At 44.0% G+C, this 23,358-nt stretch overlaps 2 protein-coding genes across 2 annotated transcripts in view; both read left to right on the forward strand.

Moving 5' to 3' along the window:
* The window catches only part of ZCCHC2 (zinc finger CCHC-type containing 2), a 347,582-nt gene that overhangs the window by 306,091 nt on the left and 18,133 nt on the right, over positions 1-23,358 (forward strand). The gene's annotated exons all lie outside the window — the stretch shown is intronic.
* The window catches only part of PHLPP1 (PH domain and leucine rich repeat protein phosphatase 1), a 245,757-nt gene that overhangs the window by 132,699 nt on the left and 89,700 nt on the right, over positions 1-23,358 (forward strand). Inside the window, exon 4 of the mRNA XM_075062811.1 lies at positions 10,333-10,499. Coding sequence (XP_074918912.1) covers positions 10,333-10,499 — 167 coding nt within the window. The remainder of the gene's footprint in view (positions 1-10,332; positions 10,500-23,358) is intronic.

Genomic DNA, 23,358 nt, shown 5'->3' on the forward strand with positions numbered 1-23,358 from the left:
CCATACTCCTTGGACTGAGTTGCAGAGAAATGATCTTCATTTCAATCAGAAAATTACTTTTTCATTTGACAGCTTAAACATGAAAGGTCAACATCTGAGTTTGTCATCTGTGGCTTCCGGTGGCATGGAAAGAATCATGGCTGTCCCTCTGAAGACAGATCTTAGAGGGCAGTGGTTCACGATGTTCCATGGCTCGACTGTCTTCACATTTGAATATTGGCTGTCCTTCATTTTCCATTTGTGCAGTAGGTAATAGCAATGCCTATTGTGGATCTGATGCAGTTTGCTGTGATCCATATATTGCATGGCATGGTGAAGCCAGGTGGTTGGTCTGTAGGACCCGTGATTAGGTCTTGATTCTTGATCCCACTGTTCTCCCCTAGTCGCCACCATTTGTGTTTTGGTGATAGTCCTGAGGTTTTGAAACCCTTGGTCGCTAACCAGAACGGGTTCCTTTACTATAAGCAGCATCTTAAGCGTTTTGAGGTTTGTAGGTGCGCAAGTCTGGGTGGGTTATTGCTGGGTTGTTCTTGTATTATTGCTGCTACTTTGGAGGGAGAGTGATAAGATGGATGGAGAAATGCTGTCTTCGTGTTCCACCTCTACAACCACCATGGAAAGAAGCACCTGAATGTCACCTTCTACAACATCAAACACAGGAACGAGGATTTCCCAAAACAACTGATAGAGACCTCTGTCCAGATAAAGGCTGGGAATGATGATATCCACAAACCAGCTGGGGCCAGTAAGGGGTACAGATGTTCACCCCTTGTGCACAGCCATAACCTTAATCTTCACTGTAACTGATTATTGTGTACTGGTGTGGGCAGGTAGCGTACATACACAACTTGTCTATGTGCAGTTGAGCCCTGCTGTTAGAGTTGTCACACGAGTACTGAAATCAACGCCAACTGAAAATTACTTAAAGTGAAGGTATTAAGTATATTCTGCTGTACCCAGTGCATCTGAAGGTTGCCTAACAAGGTTGCTTGTTTGGGGATTGTCTCTGCTGGGAAACTTACTGCCATATAGCAGTATAAATACAGTGGTAGACTGGTAAATATTCCCTCCGACAGTCAGGTCTTGCCTGCAAAATCTGGAAGAATCCCAGGATTTCATCTTAAGTGTTCAAGAAGAAAGTTCCAAGAAGATGACTTGAACAACTGGGGGTGTTTGTATGTAGGTAACTATTTTTTTCATTGGTCTGTTTCTACAGTAACAAACTTTTTGTTACACCCTTATCTGAAGTTCAAATATAAAAAAGCCAACCTTTTTAGGTAAGGTGAGAATGGAGCAAGACATTTTTTGTACCAAACACTAAATTTGGTATGTTTTCTTGCATTAGGTTCCATGCTTAGGTTCTCTTGCAGTTCCATATAAAAGATGCTTTGGCTGTGAGGTAGGGTTGGCTTTGATTACTTTTGCTTTGACTAGCTGGCCTGGAAGGTTTCCAGTGCAGTAGTGTTCACTGTTATCTTAGTTTCCTATAGGTCTGTATCACTGTTACTGGAGCAAGAGTCAGAATTAATGATACAGTGAAGTATGTAATGACTAACAAAATGTTTAAAAAAAGAAAAAACCAAAAGGGGAGAGGATTAAAATGCTTACATAAAAAGGCCAATATAACAAGTTTAACTTAACAAAAATCACCTTAGAACAAACCAACTTTGTTAAAACCTTATTTCTTCTTTGAGTAGCATCCCTGTGGGTGCTCCACTGATGCTGTTGATAGGATGGACTGCTACCAAAGTTCTCCTGCTCATGCATGCGTTGCTGCCCACCTGACATGAAGCTACCAGTGTGTGAGGGCACTCCTCAGTTCCTTCTCAATCACCCCTGGCTAGGGACAGAGCTAGAGCTGTCAGTTCTCAGATTGCCAACTCTCTTAGAATTGCTAATTTTAGCTTCTTTTGAAGCCCTTTTCCTTTCTTTGCTTTGTTTGCATTTTATTTTGGCCTTTGCCTTTTTAAAAAAAAAAAGCCAAAAAAAAAAAAAGCCAGGGGAGAGAAAATGTTTTCTCCTATCAACCCTCTGTATGGGGAGCCCCCAGGGCAAGGGTATGCCCAGCTCTCTAGGCTTCAAGAAGTGCCTCAGTTGCAAGGAATCTATCCCAGTGACCGACAGAACCTCACAATGCATTCGGTGCCTGGGTGGGGGAAACATTCCACTGAAGTGTAGCTTGTGTTGGCAACTGAAGCACAGATCCAGAAAAGTCAGAACTCTTATTCATGGAGTCAGCCCTTCAACCTCTGAAGTCCAGGCAGGAGCCCTCACTGGAACCCGCTACTTCGAAGAGAGGTGAATTCAGAGGCACACCTGCGAGCTACTCATGTAAGGCCTCTAAGAAAAGGTCTGTGATCCTCATAATGAACCCTGATTGAGCTGAAAACAATCCCTGGCTCGGTCAGTACCATGAGTACCGATGACATCGAAGCTGTCTAAATCTGATATCCAGGGCACACGCGGTACGAACCAACAGGGCAAGTCAGAATGCCTAAACACTTAATGGGTGCAGGCAAAGAAACATCAGTACTGTGTGGGAGTAAGAAATGTAGAAGATCCACCGTGGATAAGGCTCTGTCGGTGCAGTCATCAACGTACGTAAGTACTGCTGATGATACACCAGGCACCCGATGCATCCTGCTTTAAAGGTCCACTTCTGCGACACCATCAATACAAGCCTCTTGGAACCAACCGCTGGGCCTCTTCCCATCACAATGGCCATACTGGGGCCCCAGCAGGGCCAAAGGCAATAGGTCATTATCACCGCTAGTGTGGTCTACCAACAGCCGAGGAAGTGCCCTCCTTCAGCCATTGCCTCGAGGGTCTCTGAACTCCCTGAGCAGGCTAGGGAGGAACTGGAGGTGGAAGTTGAGGAGGAAATTACTCCCCCAGCCCACTTCTGATCATCATCACTAGACAAAATGGTGAATGTCCCCTTCGCCATCTATGTTGGATGTCTTTAAACTGTTCCAGGACTTGAAACCGAGGGTGGCAGAGGCACTCCAAATACCTTTACAAGAGGTGTCTGGGTCACATCACAAGCTGGTGGACATTCTCCATTCTTCCACCTGCTCCAGAGTTGTCCTTCCTATTAATAAGGCTCTACTGGACCCTACCAAGGTGATATGGCAGACTCCCTGCGTCTGTCCCACCAACTTTGTAAGAGAGTGAACAGGAAGTATTATGTACCAGAAAAGGACACACACTTTCTTTTCTCACATCTGCCTCCCAGTTTGATCACTGTGGATGCAGTTAACACTAAAGGCTGCCAACACCACTTTAAGTCCACCTCTCATGACCAGGACTGGAAGCACCTGGACTTGTTTGGTAGGAAGGCCTACTCCTCGGCCACCCTTCAATTCTGCGAACTATCAAGCCTTGTAGGCTAAATATGACTATCAGAACTACATGAAGCTTAGTTCTTTTATTGAACGGCTCCCTGATTCTCAAGGACCAATTTAAAGCCTTGATTAACAAGCTGGTGGCAAAAAGTCTCTCCAGTCTACTCTTGATGCAGCTTTCAAGGCGGCACATTCTATTTCAACTGCCATTGTGATGAGACTGGCCTCATGGCTTTATCTCTCTGGCTTCCTCAAGGAGGTCCAAACAATGAAGGACCTATCTTTTGAGGGAACGAATTTGCTGAGAAGACTGATGATTTCCCAGACTTTAAAAGATTCAGGGGCCACCTCTTTGATCCCTCAGGAACTATACACCTGGGCTCAAAAGAAAGTAGAGCCCTCGGCCACCATTCAAGCTTCACTCACAATGCTAATCTCAATACTCATCCCAGTATCCATCTCGATATAGGCAGAGATTGTATGAACCTCAGGAACAAGCCTGGGTTTGCCAGACAAAAGATGTTGGGATCTCAGCAAACTTCCTCTCAGCCCTTCACCTTGAAGAGAGTTTTTGACAGGTTTGTTGATGTGCCCATAGCGCGCACTCCTCATTTTACACTGGAAAACCCAAGCATCCCTTCAGAGATCGTCTCGCCTCGTTCTGCAGCACCTGGGAATGGATAATCTTCCAGAAATGGGTGTTGGAGATTATCTGAGATAGATACTCCCTCCATTTCTCCTTTCCCCACTACCAAAACTTCTTTCCCGTCCCTCTTCAGAGAGCCTGCTACATCAGGAGATAAGTCACCTGCTCAGCGTAGGAGCCATAGAGCCAGTGCCTGCACATCTAAGTGGTAGAGGCTTCTACTCTTGTTACTTTCTGATACTCTGAGACTCTTCCTCTCTGTTGCAGAGGGGGGCGAAAGGTACCGCAATTTCAGCTCCGAAACTGAGTGGGTCTCTGTCTGTATTAAACTCTGTTACCAATTGTGTAACATCATACCTCCATCTTCAGTATGCACACATTCTACGAGGTCAGTCTACTTGTCCATCGCCTTCTCCAAAGGTATCCCAGTAGCAGAAATCTGCAGAATAGCTACCTGGGCATCGGTACATACCTTTGCAGAACAATGTGTCATCCTGGGGATTTGGCTACAGAAGCCACAGTACTATTGTCCATATAAGACTCTACTCCAAAGTTCCAACCTTCAAGCGTGGGCATTGCTTGGGAGTCGCCTACAGTGGAGCACCCAAAGGGACACTACCTTGTGCAGTAATGATGGTTGTTCGAGTTGTGTCCCCTTGTGGGTGATCCATGGACTGCCCTCCTCCCCTCTACTTTGGAGTTCTTGTCATTGACTCTGAAGTAGAGAAGGAACTGAGGAGGATTGGTCGCGCATGCTGGCTAGTCTCGTGGCAGGCAGGGAGCAGCCTGTGCCCAGGAGGAAGACAGCTACCAAAGTTCTCCAATCAGCAGCACAGCGACACTGACACACCTACAATGGAGCCACCCATAAAGGGACACATCTTGAAGAACCATCATTAAGACTGGGTTTGTCACAGAAGTCATGGATTCCATGACTCTCTGTAACTTCTGCAAAGGCCGGACCGCTCTGGGCCAGCCACACCAGCCACTTCTGGAGCAGTCTCAGGCCACCGTTCTCCTCTCCTCCCCTCCCCCCAGCAGCAGAAGTAGCAGTTTGGGTGTGGGAGGGGGCTCAGGGCAGGGGGTTGGGATGTGGGACGGTGCTTAACTTGGGGGGGGGGCGCTCCCTGGAAGCAGACATGTCCCTGCAGCTCCTAGGCGTAGAGGCCAGGGGGCAGTGTGCTGCCACTGCCTTCAGGCACCACCCTGCAGCTCCCATTGGTTGTGGTTTCCGACCAATGAGAGCTGCAGACCCGGCGCTCGTGATGAGGGCGGCTCACGGCGTCCCTTTTCCTCCCTTAGGAGCTGCCAGGACATGTCAGTTGCTTCCAGAAACCCGGGTAGGGAGCTTGCCAGCCCCGCCGCCTGCCCCCTCCAGCACCAGTGGGGGTCCCAGGCTATATGGTACCTCCCTCCCTGCACCCCTGGCAGCTGCCCCCCCCTCCAGAGCACCCGTGGCCTCCTGGCGCAGGTTTTAGTTAGGAGTGTATAGTACAAGTCACGGACAGATCACAGGCCGTGACTTTTTGTTTACTGCCTATGACCTGTCCGTGACTTTTATTAGAAATACCTGTGACTAAAATGTAGCCTTAACCACCATTACTGCACAAGGTAAGTAACTTGTTTTTGAGTCAGAATCCTGGATCACTTTATAGTGCAGTCTGTTAATTGAGTTTTCTTCTGTTGAAGGCTCTTTTTAAAAATGTGCATCCTTTAACTCTCTGAATACAGCTTTCAGGAGAGGGGGTAGACCGAAGGAAATTATTAAAATTCACACCTTAAGGTTTTTAAAAAAAAATTCCTGCATAGACAAGACCTATAACTTTGTCCATACAGCTGGTTCGGTTGACACCCATAGTCAGCAACAGGTGTATTTTGTAGTGTAGCCAACACTTTAGAATAAACAGCGCCAGTGATCAGTCCTGGCAAGCTTTGACAGAGGTGGCATTTTACTGTTGGACAAAGGAAAGCTTTCTTTAAATACCATTCTTTATAGGCAAGGATATCTGTTGATTCACAGAGGGGTTTGTTACAATAGTTTCTGCTGCAAACAGCAATTTGTAATTAAACTAAAACATCTTTTGACTTTCTCAAAATACTCAGTTTCCTTTCAAGGACACCACTGGTTTTTGTGAACTCTTGTTTACATTCGTAAGCCTTACAACTGCATGGATAAACAGATGATAGTTTAAAAATGCTTGCATTCCCTGAGGGTCTTCATATTCTGATAGTCATAGTTCTTTTCTAAATAAACTGATTCTCAGTGGAGAATGAGAAAACATTTACTGGCTTTCATTGCCTGATGAGAGAGAGTACTCCGCCAATACTGTTATGAATAATGATGCTGAAGTAGAAGCTGCATTTTAATTGCTGTAGAACTGGGAGTAAAAAGCAAGTTGAGAGCTCATTGCTATGGAGGGACACATGCTAGTTTTATTGGCACGTTAAAAAAGTGGAATAGGACCTAGAATAAAGACTTTCTTTTTCACATTGCCTTGCTTGACTCAGAGTAGGCAAAGGAAGCATTTAAAATACTGTACGTCTGAGTTGCAAACCAGGGTTGGACTATGGACTTAAAGGATCTTCAGTCAAATTGATGTTGCTTTTTCATGTATAAATTGTATCTGGACTGCCATGTTACTATTCCTTTAAGTCTCCTTTTTAAATATTAACGGGGCAAATTAAATTTCCATAAAATCTATTCAGCCATTTATCTTTGAATAGAGTATATCTAAGTGTTTTGTTTGCACCATGTATTTTTATTGTTATAAATAACAGCTGAAAATCAGGACTTATGGAGTACAGATTTGGCTATATCCTTGAGTCTGTAACTTCATTAAAAGAAATGTAAGCTACTAACATTCATATTTGGGGGAAACTGGCTTCCACTCTGTATGCAAATACATTGTTCTTTTATTCTGTGGCTAGAGTGACTGAAGTGGCACCAGAATTGTTAACCGCTATCCTTAGTGATCCTCTATCCACCACTGCAAACCTACCATTTTTCTTATGTGGTTATTGCTAGTCTATTTTATGTGAACAGTAGGCATTGCACCTAGGTCTAGCTTAGGGTAAGATAACTGAAGAAAATTCAGGGAGAGATGCAGCTGGGCCATGGGTTCTTTCACGTTGGAGATTACGATCATCCTACTTTTTGTATTGTTAAAAGGGGGTGTTTGCCAATATAGATGAGGTTGAGAAGCATTGAGCTCCCTAGACAGAACAAGTCTGATGCCCTCTCTGTCAACTTGAGCAAAAACAAACAGAAGAAAACCCAACAAACCAAGTTTTTATCATCGTAGTAATTTTAGTTAAATCTAGATTGATTTATTTTTAAGATAATGCTGCTGGAGTGTGTCCTCATTCTGCACAAAATATCTTTTGGAGGAGGAGCTTACTTTTGCTGTAATTTATCTTTTCTCTAGAGGGGCTAGGTTGGGGGGGAAATCTAAGTAAATCTATCTTGTTCTTTCTGTAGATTTGATTGCCCCTAGTTACAAGGCTTCTTTTTCTTATCCTTTTGTGTGAAGATTGCTCTTGTTGCTTGATTTTGTTTAAGTGTGCTATAAATCCATTGCTGTGATTTTTAGCAACCCACTGCAGTAGGTTTTAGAAGAATGCTCTGATTTTAATAATCCAATAGAAAGTAAAGTCATGCACAAAGTCTCTTTAAATCTGGGTTGATGGAAACACAAGATTTAAATCTCCTTTACTGTTTAATTTGGAAGGCAAGACATCGCTTCAGTGTTTAACCAGTTTTGAAGATGAATGTGACACATTTTAAAAAAGCTTACACTTGAAAGCTGAGAGAGTGTATTGCTTGGGTTTTTTTCCATATCTTTCTCAGTGTAAATGTGATCCAGGAAATCTGCCCTTGTGTTGCCTACCACTTTGTGGTAGTGAAAAGTGAAATAACTGGAAGGCAAAAACACCTTATCTGTTTATGGTTCAGAGAGAGCTATGGAAATGAGCTGTTAGCTGAATATTAATATTCTCCATTGGGATACTAAAATTCATTGTCCGCAGAATATTGCTTTGTTTGTAAGCCATATACAGATTGTGATAAAATTCAATAAAATCAACAGCTGTCTGGACTAAAACTTTTTTGATACGTATTTTTGCATATACTTATATTAGAAGCATCTTCAAAGAAATCTACTTTAGGAAGTAGATTACGCTAACTGGAAATAGAGCACTCTTATTCCAGAACAAGAGCATCCACACAGAGTTAATCAGAAACAGCTAGTCTACTTTAAATTCACACCCTACCTTAATCCAAATTATCTTCTCACTCCAGACAAGCTGTGTGGGGGAACTCTTGTGGTGGCAATTGCTGGTGGTTTGTACCTTACAAGCCATATTCTGACACTAACATGGAATTATCATTGCGTTCTTATGCCTGGTTAGAATGGCATACAAATAACATTTTGGTTAGTATAGAAGAAAGCATTCTCAATCCTTTATGGACCAAAATATGAAATGGATGGGTAATTGATGAGTAGACAAAGTGAACATTTTGAATGAAAAAACATGGGAGAAACTACAAAACTGAGATTTTCCCCTTTAAGCTTACTAGGAGTTGCTCTATCCTACAGTTCCCCCTGCTTTGCATTTAAAATAAAATTAATGAACACTTCTATTTGTTCCTGACACCAGCCTTCAGCCTCATAATGCAATTGGGCTGTGCTGGCTAAACCTGACTTGTGTCTGCATTCAGGGCACCTTGTGAAAAGGGCCGTGATTTTGCACAAAAACTACATATTTTAACTTCGGAGCTTATTGAGCTCTTATCAAATCTCCCTATGTGGTGTTTATGACCTTTTAAAGCATTTTTTTCCTTTAGATGTTGTGTTTGTATTTTTATTGGCTCTTAAGGGTATAAGGGCAATAAAAATGCCACTGGCCAAATGAAATAATGTTGCTGTTGGAATGAGTAGCTGACACAATATATAACCGTTTGAGCATCATTTCTGCTATTGGGGAGTCTTAATATGGTGAGATGTACCTCTTCTTTTGATTATTTCTTTAACGAGGTCCCCACACAAAGTCCCTTCTCCCTATACAACTAGTGGACCTGCCCAGTGGTAGACTTTCCCTTATTTCTTTATTCATTGTCTCTGGCTCATCTTCACTAGAAAATTAACCTTATGGTTCCAATAGCATTTACTCATAACTGTGTGTCAAACACAGCATCCACTGACTTTAATGTCCTATCCAACATTCTGCCTGTTTATATAGAATCATAGATTATTAGGGTTGAAAGGGACCTCGAGATCATCTAGTCCAACCCTGTGCTCAAAGCAGGAAATAGCTCCTTACAGTTGTTTTCTAATGTTGAGCTGATTTTCTAGGGGAGACCAGCCTGTTTCCCTGTCCCCATCCCCCTTTCTGCATGACCAAGTAAAAAGGATTTTTAAATAGTTTTTGCAGAAGCTTTGTTGGGGGGAGGCAGGGATAGGATACCTTCTTTTTGAAACCTTTTTGCCACAGCAGCCTTGTTGGTGTATAATGAAGCATGGATAAGGCAGAGACTTGTTGCTACTCAGCATATCATGTCTGAAACCATGGTAGCAACAGCTGGTGGCTGGTGATGTTTCTTTGATCACTAGGGACAGGTATCTTTTTCTTCTGAGAAGAATGTTTAAAACCCCCAAATCTCAGCATCTCCTTTTTCAGACCACTGGCCATTTTTATCCCCTGAATTGTTGTGACCTGGTTTGATTTGCAATATGAACAGCAAAGGAGTTTCTATAAATGAGTAACATGTTTTTATGTTGGTTTTTTAATACGACATGGTGATTTTTCTCTCAATATCCCATCATTAGTACTGCATTTAAGTGCTTGAGATAGGGCAGATGGATATGGCACTCTTTTTGTGCAATTGTGCTTTTTTTCAATCGTTCTGGTATATTCTCTACCTATGCAGCAATAAAGACATCTGCTCTGTCTCATTTGCTAATGTTATCCACCTGAAGATAAATTGCTGTCAGACCAATCTCTCATCTTTCCCTCAGGTCTTAAAGTATTGCTTTCATTTTTTTTAGGTGTCTATTTGTGAGGATTACAAATGTGTCAAGTCTTGTATTAGAATGTCTTATTGTACATGTCCATATGGACTGGTCACCAGTGGAGCTGAAGTGGCATTACAACAAAGCAAGGGAGAGTCTCACTAATTATTCCGACCCTATTTTTTGAAAGTTATGCATACGTGGGCATGTGTAATGACAATATTGACCAATGATTTCTGCTGTGTAAAAAATCTTACCTTGCACTTGTAGGTATAAAGGGTGACATTCCTATATTTTAGGAGTGTTAATGTGTTTGGTTATCTTGTTTTTCTAGGTTGCATCGCAGCGCATAAGCTCAGTGGATCTCTCATGCTGCAGTCTGGAGCATCTGCCTGCCAACCTCTTCTACAGCCAGGACCTCACTCATCTCAATTTAAAACAGAACTTCCTGAGGCTAAACCCCAGCCTGTCAACAACTAGAGGGCTTAGTGAACTACAGAGGTAAATAAATAAATAAAAACAAAACAAAACCATGTGCTTCTAGCCACATCCTCCATTCTGTTTTTACTCACTGTGTGTAAGTTTAGTGATGGTTCATTTGCAGGAACTTCCCTAAACGTATATCTACAAAAAGACACAAATGTGTGTATTTTGTGTGAAAACATGCTATGGAGCGATAGATTCTGGTCTTTTTTTATAGATAATGAATTTGGAAAATGTGTGTGCAGGGAGCTGATCAAATTCCATAACGAATTTGAATGTTCTCTGAATTAAGCAAACTTTTAAAATCCAGAATAGTTTCCCACATTCACTGTTTTTCCTTGCGCACCTGAGCCCAATTTAAATCCATTGATCTTTCACATGTTTGATCGGTATACTTTTATGAATTGCTGATCAGATGGGTTTTGTTCTTGAGCTATGAAGTAGAAACTGTGTAGGATTTTATATAGGTGTCAGGAAAACAAACTAGTAAATTAAATGTGACATCTGCCTCTTTTCCCTACTACCCACTCCTCTAGCAACTGTGACCGTAATGATTCTGTCTGGATTTGACCTCTAATATATGTGACTGTTTTCTGATGGGCATAGAGCAAGAAGGAACAAATTGATAGTAAACAGTGTCACTGCGTGGATGGGGCATGAACACTGTGTCTGCGTACATCCCTTAGAATTACAGAACAGACTAGCTGTTCAGAAAGATGAATGTTTCTGTATCGCAAGTAAAGATGTTTTGCAGTTTCAGTGGTGCCTGAATTGCAAAGTGCGCTAGGATTATTTGTGAATGATCTTATTTAACTGTATTGTAATACACCTCTACCTCGATATAAAGCTGTCCTCGGGGGCCCAAAAATCTTACCACGTTATAGGTGAAACCGCGTTATATCGAACTTGATTTGATCCGCCGGAGCGCACAGCCCCGCCACCTGGAGCACTGCTTTACTATGTTATATCAGATGGCGTTATATCGGGGTAGAGGTGTATATTATAGCCAGCACTTCTGATCCTTTTCTTTTTGAAAAAATACAAAATGGATTATGCAGGCTGCTGCATTTTTACATAATCTCCAGTTGACTTAGAAAAAGAAAAAATTTGGCAGTGTAGGGATGAACAAACACAATAAATATGATTCAGAAACAAAACAGACAGCATTTCCAGGAACAGATGAGCACAGCCAGAAGTAAACTGTAGTGGAATAGTTGATTTGATACCCTCTAAAACCATATCAGCAATGTCGTACTGCCTTATGTTGCCAGTTAGAGATGAACAAATTGGTGAACACCCTAAGAACCAACTTGCATCTTCAACATGAAACAGTTTTGCTCTCATTTTTAATGTTAGAAAAGGTACAGAAGTCCTTTTTTGTGAACAGTGTGTCTTGGTTCCAACTGCTGTTGAAAAGGGAAGTGTTCAAATAACATGGCAGGCTACTCTCATTGTCTGCTATGTTTGTGCTCTGCAGCAGCAGGAACTGCTATAGTGCCTCAGTGAAAGACAGCAACAAGAGCCAAAAAATGCCCTCAGACAAACCTGGGGTCTAACCATACAGCTGAGAGACAGCTCATTTGATCAAATAAAACTTCTCCTTCCCTTGCACTCCTCCTCTGGTCTCAGTTTCTGCTTCATGGCAGGGAGGTCTAGGAAAGCCACCTGTACCTTAGGACACAGAACAGAAAATTTGCCTTGCTCCTCAGGAAGGAAGCCACTCCTACTCTGCCAACGAATGACAGTGCATCTGAGGCTCAGAGTTGACTGAAGATGAACTTTAACGCTGTCTGGACCTTTTCAAAGCAGAATGAATTACTAGGCAAAACAGTGGTGCTCTGTGGATGGGAACTCTGCCCTATCAACCTCCTGCCCCTTGGCTCTACAGTTCCCTTTTTTCTGTCTCACATGTCTTACCGAGATTGTAACCTCCTGAGGGCAAGATCTTTTGAGGCACCTGACAGACAGCTGGAGCTAAGTAAGGCCCCTTAATGCCTGTGAAGGTCCCTGGCAAAGGAATTCTATGCCTCTTCAGTGCTGACAGGAGCAGTAATGGGGACCCTTTAGGAAGCATTCACCCTAAATCTGTAGTGATTCTAGTTCTGCAATATACTTAACCTGTTTTCTACAGAAATGAAGACACCAAATACATGAATAAATTAATTCTCATAGCACTCATTGGTCACTGGTGTATAGTGGCCTTTCTGATGGTTATCTAGTAGGTTTGGTATCAGCTGGGCACAGATATCTTTCTGGTAGTATTTGTCAAGGGGGCTTGCACTTCTTTGGTAACTCCTTGAGGTGGCAGTCAAACTCCTCATTGGCTGGCCCCTTAGTGCCAAATGTGGGGAGTAGCTGCTCTCTGAGCCTGCACAACAGAAATGTTGTGAAGGCTGCAACACTACACCACTGAGCCTCAGCAGTAGCTTCTCTTAAGTGAGCACCAGCTTGGCAAATGTCATTGGCATCTCATGGCTTACTGACATCACGCTGGAGCCAATCCCCTGCAGCCATCGTGGCAATGACACTTAATCCATCTTCTGTTTCTCACACCCATTTGTTGTCACCATTTCATTGTTCACCTTAAATTTCATAGGCATCCCAGGGTGTGGGCAATCTGGCCATACTGCTTTCAGTTTTCTGAGAGGGGTAAGCCTCCCAAAGAGGAAGCGAGATTGTGAGAGAAGGCAGAAAGGGAAATAGGAATGTTCATCTATACTCAACTGAATGTTTCTTTTGCCCATCTTAGGGAACTCAACAGTTCATTAACAGTGGATCTTCACCTTAGGAGTCAGACTATACGTTTGAGTTACTGGCAGAGTTACTGACACTCTGAGAACTTTAATAGTTGCCAATATAGATCTAGTTCAGTGACATCGAATTGCATAATTGTTCAACAAGCAGGGAACATGCATTCCTGTGAAAGGCAGAGTACAGGTAACTTAATCCCTCTCTCATTTTCCCCCCTTGTAAAATGGGGATACTACTTCCCTAATTTACAAGTGTATTAAATCTTAATTTATTATATGTAAAGTGGTTTGAAGTCCTTCACTGAAATGTAGCATAGAAGCACAAAGGAAACAATCCTTCTTTGCTTTACAAGGAACTCATTCTTGAAAGCATAGGTCATTAAACTGTAGTAAATGTCATTGAAGTCAAGAAAAATAGTATTTAAATAAGATTTTAAACTAATTTTTATTAAAATGAACAAGAATTTGACTAGAAAAAGACCCAGGGGCGTGATTCACCATTGTGTAATCATTTATATCAGTGCAAAGCGAGCGCAAAACCATTGCCATACTGATTGGGTGCCGTGTTATAGGCCCACTTTGCTCTGGTGTATGACTACATAAGGGGCAGGGCCTTAGTGAATCTGCCTCAGAAACCCTTTAGTCAGCAAGGACAATGATTTGAATGGGCATATTGATGGAAATGCTCTCACCCCTAGATTAAGCCTCCTTGATTTAATCTTGAATCAGATACAGTTGGTAAGGCAGTCTGGGAAAGCTCACACTACTGCTGCAGCTTGTGGTGGTACTGGTCCTGTGGATAAATAATAAAGCACTTCACCTGTCCCAGACACTAACTCCAGCACCTCTTACGAACGCTTACTTCACGCACGTTAAACTTCTTACAAGAGGCACCTCACAGGAAGGAGAAAATACCAGCTTTTCCATTATCAATTAACTACAGGTAACTTGGTCATGGTAATGAAATGCTGGCTGGGTTGGCATCCCTATCAGTCGATAGCCACCTGGTATACATTTTGGATAATACTGTTTTAGCCAGGAATGTATGTATGTTCAACAGCTTCTGAAAGAAATCTGTTTAGAACTGGCTACTTGAAGATTAAAGTACTGTAAAGTTATTGTAGTTTGTTTTTGTTTGTATTTTCAAGATCATGTGCCTTGTGGGGCTGAATACATAGTCATAACTCTTGTTCAGTATGTCATGTAGATAAACAAAGCCTGATATGGTGGTCAATTGTTAGCGTCGTGAAGGCTTGCAAAGCACTAAAACCACTTTTCTTGTTGGTCTGCCTTCCTCAGCATCTTATTCACATTAAAATAAGATGCCAGGTCTGATCTTCCAGTGAAGGGACAGGACTGAGTAGATAAAGATTCAGTTTTGCCCTCAAATATAGATGTTCATTGCTGCATGCTGTAGAAAGAAATTTTATAGTAACTGCATTTGATATTTTCCAAGTATTGTAAAAGGAAGAATCAAGATGAGTTAATTGTAAGTTTGACAGCTTCATGCATCTCTTTTGGAAGGGAGAGGAGTGGGAAAGAACGTATTTGCTTGGGGCATGAGATAAGTAAACATTACTTTTGTGAGACGGTTCATGTACACTTGTTTTATTGCTCACTTAAACTTGTTAAATCCACTTTGTAGTGTGTTTCTGATGGTACAAAATTGTAAACAGAACTTTGACTACTGGGTAGTTTTGTACCAACACCTATATTTTTCCTTTTTGGGGCATGCTAGAAAATAGGGAGCAAATATTTGAATCTAACCTTCAAAGGTAGGTGGTGTGAAAATTCAAGTACAGTAACAGATAAATGGCCAATTAAGTGAGTTGACTTTACTTGGCTCCAGTTCACAGTGGCTTCTTTAAAGCTTATAACATGGTGATGCCTTTCAGGAAAAGTATTCCCCAGTTGTTGCAATAATGGAAGCTAATGAGATACTCACAAGGCTTGTATCAGAGCAGTGGGTGGGTTGGAGTCCCTTCAGTCACTTTTAAGCACTATATTGCAAATATACCTGAGCTGTTGTCGGACACACATTCCAAAGTATTAAAGTACCACAGTTTTTCTCCATTTTTAGCATTAAAGCTTAATTTTTCAGTTTAACAAAAGTGTTAGGGTTTACACTTGCACTGGTGTTCATCCTCTGAAAATGTTCTAAAGCAGCTTGCATTTGGATCAGCAATTTGAGGAGCTACATCAAAAACATTACACTTGGAGCTGCAACTGCTGTTTTCCCTTTATTTACAATTAAACTCTTCAGCTCCTTTACTGAAATGTGAAAGATAATTCAGGTAGATTAGTTAGTCCAGTGACTTCAGTTCTGAGGTTTGAGGCAAACTCATGATTAAAATTTGTTGTTTGCTGCTGATCTGTTTCGCTGTGGCAATATGTTTAGATTGAATACATCTCATTTAGATTAAATACTGATACAAGACACACAAAAAGAACATTGTTTGCTTGTCAAATGATGGAAAATGATTCAGTCAAACGTTTGTCATTAAACAATGTTTTAGTGAAAGCATGCAACTGAACTTAGAGTAAATAGTATGAGCAAACACAATTTTCGTCAGCATTTTCTAGCAATTCTTCTTATGATGCCAAGGAACTAGCTTTTTTCCCCACCCCTTACATTGTAATTAAGGTTTAATAATTAATAGTGATACTATAGATTTTCTTCTGCAAATATGTACATGCAGTCATTACCGGTTTCCTAGGGGCCTCTCTGAGAAATCTAATCTCTCAAGCATCCGTTACTTGAAATTGCTTTAGACAGGTGACACAGCTTTAAATCTTCCAGCTTTCACAGGATATGACAAAGCAAAGGGTTTATAGATTATAGATGCTAGCAGTGAAAGTGTTTGTTTGAAAGAAGCACAGGAATTCAAAAATAATCAAATACCCAAAGGACAGGAAAATAGTGTCATGCTTTCCAGAGAAATTATAACCTGCTAATGGTATATTCTGGGGTTACAAATGTACGCAAGAAGGGGAAGGGGATAAGGCATTTAATAGCTCAGTCATAGGAAAATAATCTCTCTATAAGGGCCCAATCCAAAATCCACTGAAGTCTATGGAAAGAGATTGTTTGACTTCAGTGGGCTTTGGATCAAGGCTTAAATGCTGAGGTATTTTATTTTCATAGCTGCAGATGCTGGGAAGAAACTTATTTTTACAAACAATTCACTGCATTACTGGTGGGTGAGGAAAAATAAACCATTTTAAATAAAATCTTATTTTACAAATAGCAGATCATTTAAAGTTTTTTAAATTGAACTTTTTAAATTACACAAAAACAGCATCATTTTCTAGTCTGTCTTGCCTTTGTTTTGTTTTGCAAAGTCCTGCAATGTTTGAGTTGCAAACATTGTAAAGGTTTGATCTAAAAGTTACCATTTGGAATTTAAAAAATAATATAAAAGCGCTTGTTAACTTTTCGGTGTTTAAAACAGAATTTTGTGGCCACATTTGAAATGACTGTAATGCAGGAAAGCAGAGTAGAAGATGTTATGTGAAAGGGATATTCTATTTCTTGTATATAATCTTTATTTCCCTTTACTTGTATTTTCCACTCTAATCTCTCCTTCTGTTTTCTCCAGTATTTTGTTCCCTTCTGAGTCTTTAGCTGCATCTTGATCTTTTCTCTAGTTTACCAGCCTTTAGTAGTGGTCTTTACAATAATACTCCTTGGCTTTCTCCCTCAAAGTTCTCTGGGACTTACCACCACATAACTTCAAAGGCCCTGTGCTGCCATGATGATTCTTGTGAAAGAACTAGGGCTGTCGATGAATTGCAGTTAACTCACGCGATGGCGATTTAACTCAAAAAAAAAAAAAAAGTAAAAAAAAAAAAAAAAAAAAAATTAAATCGCACTGTTAAACATATATTGCCAATTGAATTTGATTTTTTCTACATTTCAAATATATTGATTCAGTTACAACACAATAACCCAAAAAGTGTTGTACAGTGCTCACTTATATTTTTATTACCAATTATTTTGCATTGGTAAAATAATAAAAGAACAGTATTTTAAGTACACCTCGTGCGATCTCTTTAAATACATATTACAATTTAAATAAATGGGTTATTCTGTTTAACGGTGCAATTTAATCATGATTAATTGCAATTATTATTCTTCTTCGAGTGGCTTGCTCATATCCATTCCAGTTAGGTGTGCGCGTGCCGCTGTGCACGTTTGTCGGAGAAACTTTACAGCAACATCGGTGGGCCGGCAGGTACCCCCCTGATGGGCCACTATTGGGCTCGATATATACCCCTCCGACCCAACAACTCTCAGTTCCTTCTTTTCGCCCGGTCGGTCGAGGAACAGTGGGAGCGGCAGCTTAGCTTGAACCCCGCTTCCCTAGCTACTCGTAAGTTCTGTGTATTTTAGTTAATTAGTTATAAAATCCTTTATATTATATTTTATCTATTACTTACGCGTCTTTTAGCTTGCATATTAGTTACCATTAGTTAGCGGGAGGGGTCGGGGAGTAGCCCCTTCCCGGCAACTGGTGTCGGGAGCCCCATGCCCGGCTCACCGGTTCTAAGATCCGTGCTTGGCCGGCCTCCGCCGTTGCTGACAGGAATCCACACAACTCCTGTTTATTGGCTGCCTGGGGATTCATATTTCACAGCTAAGTGCCCCGTTTGCAAGCCTTAAGCCTAGAGAACAAAAACTGAGCAGCACTTTCTTCCTTCCACTTTTTCTGCACCGACGTGGCTAACTCAGCGGACAGAAGCGCCTTCTCGCGCCGGACCCGCCGGCATCCGGCCGGGGTACCCGCGGCACCAAACGTCGACTCGGCACTGCTCCCTCTTCTCTGGGGTTGAGAAAGCCCAACCGACTCCTCCTGCCTCAGTGCCCGACACTCCCGGCACGCGCCGTGGTTGAGCTTCCCTGCTCTGCTGCTTTCTGTTGCCACTGCACCGACAGAGACCGTTTAGTCGGATCCCACACCAACCAACACCTGCAGAGCACTGAGACGCCGGCACGTTGATTCCTGTCGCTGGGGCGTCGAAATTCCAGTGTCTGCCTGCTCCTGCATGGCCGTGGTTGAGCTCCGCTGCTTCCATGCCAATTGCACCGCAAGCAGAGAGCTCGCCTAAGTTCAGATCGCCCTTGGCATGACACCTGCGCGGCACCACGCGTCGGACCGTCGATCCCGGTCCCACAAGGCCGTTGAATCCAGTGCCTGACCCCAACCCCCCCCGACCCCGTCCCCGGCAACGCGCCGTGGATTTGAACTTCCTTGCTCACTGCTGTTCCCCCATGGCTAACGGCACCACAGCCAGGAGCGCTCACTACGACGCAATCGCCGGCACCGACAACCTGCCGCAGCACCACCAACGTTCAGCACCATCGGATCCCGGGTCCAAAAGGGCCGTCGGAAATCTAGTGGTCTGGACTGCTTATCCTGCGCACGCCGTGTCGGGAGCTTTCCTGGTCCTTACTTGGCTCCCGTGCTCAAACTGCACCGAGACGAGCCTGGTTACGCGGAGTGCTGCCCGGCACCGAACCTGGCTGAGGGCCACTGCGGACGATCCCGGTCCACAGGGGGCCCGGCCGAATCCGGTGCCTGACAGCTCCCGTACACACTGGTGGTCGAGGGTTTAGTTGTTCCTTTCCCGCCGGGAGAAATTTCCAAACGACGAGGGATTCTCGGTTGCCGATAAGAGTGGATGCGCCTGACCCGGCACTGCCGGTCGTCTACTACAGTCTCCTGGCAAGCCTCCTTGCTACAACCATCTCTGTCGGCGCAGCAGAGCTGGCTCAACCGTTCATTGAGTCTACAGTCGGTCCGCAATACGCTCCAAGTCATCCTCGGCGTCTGCTTCCGACGCACTTGCAGTCCCGAACTTGCTCTCCGCTGTGCCAACGGGCACTCGGTTTCAACACTCGCTGCACAAGTCTGGTGTCCGTTCACCGACCCGTAATCCTTGACCGGTTCCGGGCTCCAGGCACCGCTAACAGGGCCAACTTGTGACTCCTGTAGCGCTTCCAACTCGAGATCTCGGGGGTCGACCTTTCCCCAGCACCGCTTCTTTTGTCGGCAGGTCCGGATCGTCAGTGTACCCAGGTGCCCTTTCGTCAGTGTACCGGTCCAGGGTGCCGGAGTTTGGGCAGTCTGGTAGATGCAGACTTCTCTGGCCCATGATTTTTCAGCACCCCTTGGCCATTCAGACACTCATGCCAGTGTCTTCCCACGCGGAAGCTCTTTTGCTCAGGACCGCGATTCTGGGGGTTGTGCCGCGACCAGACAATTCTGAATGAGGCCGATCAGGCTCCTCCTATTGGAGTGGTTAGCACTCACTGGCGGACTCCAGCTGCCAGGGAGGTCCAGAGTTAGGGACCCGGTTAGTGGGACTTTGTCTTTTCCCGCGGTTGCCCCACTAGGGGGCCCCTACCCGTTTATTTGGAACATCACCATGAATGCCGGATACTCTAATGGGTGTGGCTCATCGGACTTGGTTACTGTCGTCCGTCCCTCCCTTGCGCAACAGTGAGCTTCCGTTGTTTAAGAAAATAGGGATAATTTGGCATGGCAACAGCGCCAGCCCCGGATTCGAACGGGGCTTGGCTAATGACCTTAATTCAAGCCCGCAGGTGTATTCGCCAAGGCTCTTATAGCCCTGTGTGGCCAAATCTATAAGCCTGCTTAGCCTTATTCATAACACCTGGATAACGGTGGGATAATTATGGATGCTTCTCCTTCAAGCACTCGGCCAAGAGTTCACTGCCCTCTTGGGAAGGGAAAAAGGCGGGTTAGAGCTTCTTCAGGCCTCGTTACCATGAGGAGCATCTCGATGGCTTCAGGGGTTTTCACCTCGGCCTTTCACAGCTTACCATTTGTTGGAAGGCCTTTTGCGGTGAATCAACCCAGGCTGCAAAGCCTTGGAGGGCCAAGCCAAGTGTCCTAATGGCGTCCTTCTCCTCGGGTGCATACGCCGACGGACCTACGCAGGCTTCGTCCGTCCCAGCCACACCGCCCACTCTGTGCATAGCCACAGATTGCTGGCTTTGATGCAGCGATCTGAGTATGCGCGTCGCAGCATCGACCGTCAGAGACCTTAGAGGCCCAAAAGATCGATGGATCTCTCCTCCATACTCACACCGGGGACCAAGGATGAATTCAGGTGCGTGCCCAAGGTGGCGTACCGCGTACAAGTGAGGTTTACCATTCCACTTTCCTCTTTTGGGTGGTCCCAGGTTTAACTTTTTCGCGGTGTCCCCTGACACATGGTGTGGAGTTTTGGGGTGGGCCCCCATACGGCCCCTTTTTCCCCTCCTATTGGGGGTATACCACCTGTCCCCTCTCAGGGGACTCCTCGAGTCTGGGGCGTACCTCTAATTAATCATTGATTGTGACTGTAGACAAGAGCGCAGACGGCCCGTAATGGCGCGCAACGTGGGCATAACGTCTTTCCCTTAATGCCCGACTCGTACGGGAGGCGTTCAGACTATCCTACACCTACGAGACTCAAACCGTTTATTGGAAGGTTGCAGTTCCGCTCGCTCGCCTGGGAAGCATTTATTTTGTACTTCAGATCCTGGAGGCTTGGTATGCCGCCTCAATTATTGGAAGCCTGCTACTTTCACATTTTGCATTCCCTTTCCGCACAGGAGATACCTACCGCTATCTGAGCCAAACCGTTGTTACTCCAGGTTATCTGTTCCTGCTGTTGGCCTTTGGTCATGGCCCACAGCATAACCATTGTAGGTGTTGCAGCCTTCACAACATTTCTGTTTACGCTGATTGCAGACAAACACAAACACTCACCAACCTCCAAACACAAAAGCAACAACAAACCAATCAAAACGCAAACAGAACAGCAAGCAATACACAATACTGTCAAACCACATAATAATCAATAGGACCGCACCAACAGCATAACCAAACCAAACACACACCGGAACCAGAGGCAACCATCGCCAACCCAACCCCCAACACCACACAGACATCCAGACCCCCGCCAACGCATCCAAGAACCGAACAGAGCTTCTGCTGCCCCTCACACGCCTGCATCACCAACCCCACCCCACTACAAACACAGGACCACCACCCACCAATACAACCCATCATACCAAAACGACCCGTTACCAAAGAAGTGCAAGGCCCCAACACTCCCCAATCTCCGCCACAGCGAACCACAATCCAGACTCCCACCCACTATCCTCAACACCACCCCACCACAGAAAAAAACCCCACAAAAAACAACAGCCCCCAGAAACAATCCCAAATCACCCCAAACAGCTCAAACAAACCTACCCAACACAAACAACACCAACCCAGCTGCAACAAAACAGCAAAACCCCAAAAAACAGACACAACAATAACCAACAAAAGAACAAAAAACAAATAATCACAACCCACCCAAACACCTTTCAACAAACCAAACATAAAAACCAAAGAAGCAAAAGAAGATCAACAACACAAACAAACCCACACAAATCAACTAAATCGCCCACAACAAACAAAAAAACACAACACCCTCAAAAAACAACAAGAACCAGCCACCCACAAAAACAAAATCCAAAAAACCCAAACCACCCTATGCCCCCCAACTCCCTACACCCCACACCCCCACCCATCAAACCCACCAACCCACCCACTCACCACCCCCCCCCAACCGACAACTCCCACCCAACACCACCCGCACCACACCCAAAACACCACCATCCACCCCTCACAAAACCATCACCCTGATCACCCCACCACCCCATACACACCCCCATCAGCAACGCAACCACAATAATCACAACCACCATATCCCCCAACTAAACAAAATCAACCCCCCAAAAACAAAAAAAATATATCACAAAAAAAACCTATGAAACACCACTACGTCTAACCATATAACCATAAAACACCACCACATATAAAAAACATCAAAAACGAACCAACAACCCACCCCCCACCCCAAACCAAACACAACAAAAACCCCACACCTCACCAACCCCCATCACCATACCTAACCCCCCCAAACCTAAAATCCACCACCCCCCGAACCACACACCCCCTCTACCCAACCACACCCCCCACCCCGCCATACAACCACCCCCCACCAACCCTCGCCACTGCCGATGCACAATAACGAAAGCACCAAAACACCCACCACAAACAAATATTACACCACGTATATATGCAGAAACTAACACTCAAATACCAGACCCACTAGTGAATGCTATCACTACAGGTCACCATATAAACATGCTACTACAGTACAGCACTGAAAAGAGGGCACTAGATCTCCACTTTGCCAAGGACACTTAAACAGCATTAACGGAAGAGCCCTTTTACTTCAGCTACCCAGGCATGATCTCCGATTCAGGAAATGCACTCAAAAAAGATCAATCCTAGCCCTACAGTAGATGGTTACAATCTCCGATCACCGCGTTAAGCACATGATGAGACAGAAACACCGGGAACCACGTGTAGAGCAAAATGGCAGCCAAGAAAACAGAAGGTTGAAGACAATAGAGCGGGAGAACGTTCCAATCCACAGAGCACCACTTATTTGCCTTGAAAGTAATTACATTCTGACTTTTTGACAAAAGGTTCCAGACAGAACAGATTGAAAGTATTCATCATTCAGTCAACTCTGACGCAACTCAAGATCAGCTAACACAATCAAACCAACTGCTCATTCCTGTTGGTCAGAGTAGCGTAGTAGCTATCCATATCCTGCGGAGCAAGCAAATTTTCTGTTCTGTGTCCTAGGTACAGGTGCTTTCTAGACCCTCACTAGCCAATCGAAGCAGAAACTGAGACCAGAGGACGAGAGTTCCGGAAGAGGAGAAAGTTTTATTTGATCAAAATGAGCTGTCTCTCAGACCTGATTTTATTTGGATTAACCCAAGGTTTGATATATCCCCTGAGGGCATTATTTGGCTCTTGTTGACACTGTCTTTCACTGAGGCACATCAAATAGCCAGTTCTCGCTGCATCGCAGAGCACAAACAAATTAGCACGCCAATCGAGAAAGCTACGCCCCTAGACCAGATGTATATGATGCTGAACACTTATCACCATTCCTTCAACAGCCGTTGGAACCACGACAACTGTATTCACAAAAAAGGACTTCTGTACCTTTTTCTAACATATAAAGAATGAAAGAGCAAAACT

Source organism: Chelonoidis abingdonii, chromosome 2 (assembly GCF_003597395.2).
Source record: "Chelonoidis abingdonii isolate Lonesome George chromosome 2, CheloAbing_2.0, whole genome shotgun sequence".
Classification (NCBI taxonomy): Eukaryota; Metazoa; Chordata; order Testudines; family Testudinidae; genus Chelonoidis; species Chelonoidis abingdonii.